A 5085-nucleotide genomic window follows, 5' to 3' on the forward strand; every position below is an offset into this window, starting at 1 on the left:
GACAGGGGTGACAGGGGTGACAATGGTCATGAGGCCGCCCAGCTTGCCCACGTCTGCGGGGACACATGGGAACACGTGGGGACACATGGGGACATGTGAGGACATGTGAGGACACGGGGGGACACGTGGGGACATGTAGGGACACTGAGCACCCCATAGGTGACAATGACAAAGGGGTACAAGGCCACCAAGCTCCATGACATCTGCTGGAGCGCATGCAAGCACATGGGAACCCTCATCACCCAATAGGTGACAATGACAAAGGGGACAAGGCCACCAAGCTCGATGGCATTAGCAGGAGCACACAGGAGCACCTGGGGACACTCAGCACCCAATAGGTGACAATGACAATGACGACAAGGCCACCAAGCACAAGGGCATTTGCAGGAGCACACGGGAGCGCACGGGGACCCTCGGGACGCCCCAGGTGACAATGGCAATGGTGACCATTGGTGCCAATGGTGACCATGCCAACGGTGGCAATGGCAATGGTGACAATGGCCATGGTGACCATGGCAATGATGACCATGCCAATGATGACAATGGCAATGGCAATGGTGACAATGGCCATGGTGACCATGCCGATGGTGACCATGGCAACAATGACAATGCCAATGGTGACCATGCCAATGGTGACCATGCCAATGGTGACAATGATGACAATGGCAATGGTGACCATGTCCATAGCGACAATGACAATGGTGACAATGGCAATGGTGACCATGCCAACGATGACAGTGCCAATGGTGACCATGCCAATGGTGACAATGCCAATGGTGACCATGGCAATGGTGAGCATGCCGATGGTGACCATGCCAACGGTGACAATGCCAACGCTGACAATGACAATGACAATGACAAGGGTGGCAGGGCCGTACCGGTGTCGTAGCCGTGGGGCAGGCGGGCGATGAAGCGGTGGGCGCCGGCGGCGCGGGCGGCCGCCTCCACGTGGCACCGGCTCTGCCCGCGCGTCCCCAGCGCCACGTTGTCGTGCAGCGAGCGGGCCAGGAGCGTCGGCTCCTGTCGCACGGCCACCACCTGCGGCCACCACGGGGACAGTGGGGACACCGCCGCCGTGGGGACATCGTGGCCATGGGGACACCACGGCCATGGGGACACTGTAGCGGCCATGGGGACACCACGGCCGTGGGGACACCACAGCCATGGGGACACCGCCGCCGTGGGGATACCATGGCCATGGGGACACCGCAGCAGCCATGGGGACATTGCAGCCATGGGGACACCGCCGCCATGGGGACACCGCAGCGGCCATGGGGACACTGCGGCTGTGGGGACACCGTGGCAGCCGTGGGGACATCGTGGCGGCCGTGGGGATATCATGGTGGCCATAGCGACACCATGGTGGCCATGGGGACACCGCGGAGGCCATGGGGACACCATGACGGCCATGGGGACACCGCAGTGGTGCTGGGGACATCGCGGTGGTCATGGGGACATGGGGGCAATGCTGTGGACACCGCAGCAGCGATGGGGACACAGTGGTGTTGGGGACACCATGGTGACCATGGGGACACTGTGGCGCTAGGGACACCATAGTGGCTATGGGGACACCGCGGCAGCACTGGGGACATGGTGGTGGCCATGGGGACACCATGGGGACATTGTGGTGGTGCTGGGGACACGGTGGTGGCCATGGGGACACCATGGGGACACCGGGGACCCCACAGTGGCCATGGGGACACCGTGGGGACATCAGGGGACCCTGCTGCGGCCATGAGGACACCATGGGGACGCCACGGCAGTGCTGGGGACCCCACGGCAGCCATGGGGACACCGTGGCCACCATAGGGACCTGCGGCGGGCATGGGGACACCCTGGGGACACCATGGGCACATCGCGGCGGTGCTGGGGACACCGTGGGGACATCAGGGGACCCCACGGCGACCATGGGGACACCGTGGCCACCACAGGGAGCCCGCGACGGCCATGGGGACACCATGGGGACATCAGGGACCCCGCGACAGCCATGGGGACACCGTGGCCACCACAGGGACCCCGCGGCGGCCATGGGGACACCCCGGGGACACCGCGGGGACCACGCTCACCTGCGCGCGCAGGAAGGGCAGCGCGTAGTCGCGCGCGTCGCGGCCGTCCAGGAGCAGGTGGCCGCGCGCCGGCTCGCGCAGCCGCTGCAGCAGGGCCACCAGGGTGCTCTTGCCGCTGCCCGCGGCGCCCAGCAGCGCCAGCACCTCGCCCGGCCGCACCTCCAGCGAGACGCCCTGCGCGGGGACCAGGGTCACTTCGGTGTGTGGGGACACCGGTTGGGGCGCCCAGGGGGCATCCACCATGGGGCAGCATCAGGGTGACACCCAGGGTGCCGCTATGTTGCATTGGCCATGGGGCATCGTGGTGGCAACCATGGCGTCATGGTGGCACCAGGTTGCATCAACTATGTGGCATCATCATGGTGACACCCAAGGTGCCACCAAGTTGTATCGACCGTGGGGCATCATCATGGTGACACCCGGGGTGCCACTAGGTTGCATTGACCATGGGGCATTGTGTTGGCAACCATGGCGTCATGGTGGCAACCAGGATGCATCACCATGGTGACAACCACAGTGCCATGGTGGCAACCACGGTGTCATGGTGGCACCAGGCTGCATCATCATGGTGACACCCAAGGTGCCACCAAGTTGTATCAACCGTGTCACATCATCATGGTGACACCTGGGGTGCCACTAGGTTGCATTGACCATGGGGCATCGTGGTGGCAACCATGGCGTCGTGGTGGCAACCATGGCATCGTGGTGGCAACCAGGATGCATCACCATGGTGACAACCACAGTGCCATGGTGGCAACCACGGTGTCATGGTGGCACCAGGCTGCATCATCATGGTGGCAACCATGGCATCATGGTGGCACCAGGTTGCATCAACCACGTGGTATCATCATGGTGTCCCCCAAGGTGCCACCAAGTTGTATCAACCATGGGCCATCATCATGGTGGCACCCAAGGTGGAACCAGGTTGCATCCTTCATGTGGCATCATCATGGTGGCAACCATAACATCATGGCAGCACCCGGGGTGACACCAGGTTGCATTGGTCATGTGGCATCATCATGGTGACACCCATGGCATCCCGGCATCAGCCCCATAGCTTCACGATGGCACTCAGGGTGTCTGCATCTCCCACACAGCACCACCTCCCTGGCATCGTGGTGGCCCCCAGGGCGCCCCAGTGTCCCCTGCTCCATCCCCGCGTCCCCCAGGCCGTCCCAGCGGCCCCGCGGGCCAACACGGAGGGTCCCTGAGGGTGGCACGAGGTGCCGCGGTGCCGCCCACCTTGAGCACGGGCTCCTCGCGGCCAGGGTAGGAGAACCAGACGTCGCGGAGCTCCAGGTGGCCCTGGAGGTCCCGCGGCGCCAGCGTCCCCGAGGGGGCCACCTGGGGCACCCGCTCCACGTACTCGAAGAGCTTCTCCAAGGAGCCCACGGCCTTGGTCACCTCGGGGTACTGGGAGAGCAGCACCTGGGGACAGTGGGGACACGGAGCGGGCAACGTTGGGGACATGGAGAGGGGGACACGGGGGACACGGAGGGGAGGACGTTGGGGACAGGGAATGGCACAATAGGGAGGAGATGGGGACACTGGGACAGGAGGAGGGGACAAGGGGATATGGAGGGGAGGACCTTGGGGACAAAGAATGACACAACAGGGAGGACACTGGGACATGAGGGGACATGGAGATCTGGAAGGGAGCACCTTCGGGACAGGGAATGACACAACAGGGAGGACACGGGGAGAATGACCCAGGGGGACATGGGGACACAGCGTGGAGGACATGGGGACATGGACGGAAGACCATGGGGACCTGGAGAGGACATGAGGACACAGAATGACACAGCAAGGTGGACATGGGGACATGGAGAGGAGGACGCAGGTAGGGGACATGGGGACACAGCATGGGGGACATGGGGACATGGACAAGGGGACATGGGGACACAGTAGGAGGCCATGGGGACATGGAGAGGAGGGTGCAGGGACCCGGTGCAGGGATCCGTGGTGGGGACACGGAGGGGACACATGGGGACCGGCCGGGTGTCCCGTCACCTCCACGGCCTCCGTGAACTGCATCTGGTAGAGGACGAAGGCGACGAGGTCGCCGGTGCTGAGGTGGCCCTCGGTGACCAGGTGGCCCCCGTAGAAGAGGATCCCCACGCGCAGCGCCAGCCCCGAGAGCTGGGGACACCGCGGGGACGTCACCGCGGGGGCGTCACCGCGGGGACACGGCCGTCCCGGCGCCGCTGCCACCTCCCCGAGTCCCTCTGTGCCCAACGTCCCCTGTGTCACCATGTCCCTCGTGTCCCCACGCCATCGCATCCCTGGTGCCACCATGGCCCCAGTGCCACCACAGCCCCGGTGCCACCACCAGGCCCCCCATGTCCTGGCTCCCCAAGCCACCACAGCCCCGTGCCACCATGTCCCCGCGTCCCCATGTCCCCAGTGTCACCACATCCCAATGTCACCACGTCCCCAATGCTACCTCTGGCCTCCTCAGCTCCTGCATCCCCAAGCCTCCATGTCCCCATATCACCACATCCCCATGTCACCATGTCCCTGTGTCCCCACATCCCCACGCCCCTGTGTCCCCACGTCCGTGTGTCCCCATGCCACCACGTCCCCGTGTACTTGTGTCCCCGCATCCCCATGTCCCCACACGCCCACATCTGTGCCTCCCCACGTCCCTGTCACATCTCCATGTCCCCACGTCCCCACATCCCCACGTCCCCATATCCCCACATCTGTGTCCCCACACCCTGATGTCCCCGGATCCCCATATCCATGCGTCCCCATGTCCCCACATCCCCATGTCCCTATGTCCCCATGTCCCCAGATGCCCATGTCCTCACATCCCCGTGTCCCCATGTCCCTATGTCCCCGCATCCCCACATCCCCATACCCCCATGTCCCCACATTTCCACTTCCCGTGTCCCCACGTCCCAACATCCCCGTGTCCCCTCGTCCCCATGTTCCCATGTCCCCACGTCCCCATACCCCCATGTCCCCACACTCCCACATCCCTGTCCCCACGTCCCTACATCCCCACGTCCCCACATCC

At 64.3% G+C, this 5085-nt stretch overlaps 1 protein-coding gene across 1 annotated transcript in view; it reads right to left on the reverse strand.

The window, feature by feature from the left end:
* Positions 1-5085, reverse strand: part of LOC112954976 (antigen peptide transporter 2-like) — a 16824-nt gene that overhangs the window by 7871 nt on the left and 3868 nt on the right. The window contains exons 4-8 of the mRNA XM_026048259.1: positions 4077-4205; positions 3309-3494; positions 2049-2240; positions 879-1020; positions 4-53 (exon numbers count right to left, since the gene is read on the reverse strand). Of these exons, the coding sequence (XP_025904044.1) occupies positions 4-53; positions 879-1020; positions 2049-2240; positions 3309-3494; positions 4077-4205 (699 nt within the window). The remainder of the gene's footprint in view (positions 1-3; positions 54-878; positions 1021-2048; positions 2241-3308; positions 3495-4076; positions 4206-5085) is intronic.

This window comes from Nothoprocta perdicaria, unplaced genomic scaffold, assembly GCF_003342845.1.
Source record: "Nothoprocta perdicaria isolate Ctin4 unplaced genomic scaffold, notPer1 scaffold_524, whole genome shotgun sequence".
NCBI lineage: Eukaryota > Metazoa > Chordata > Aves > Tinamiformes > Tinamidae > Nothoprocta > Nothoprocta perdicaria.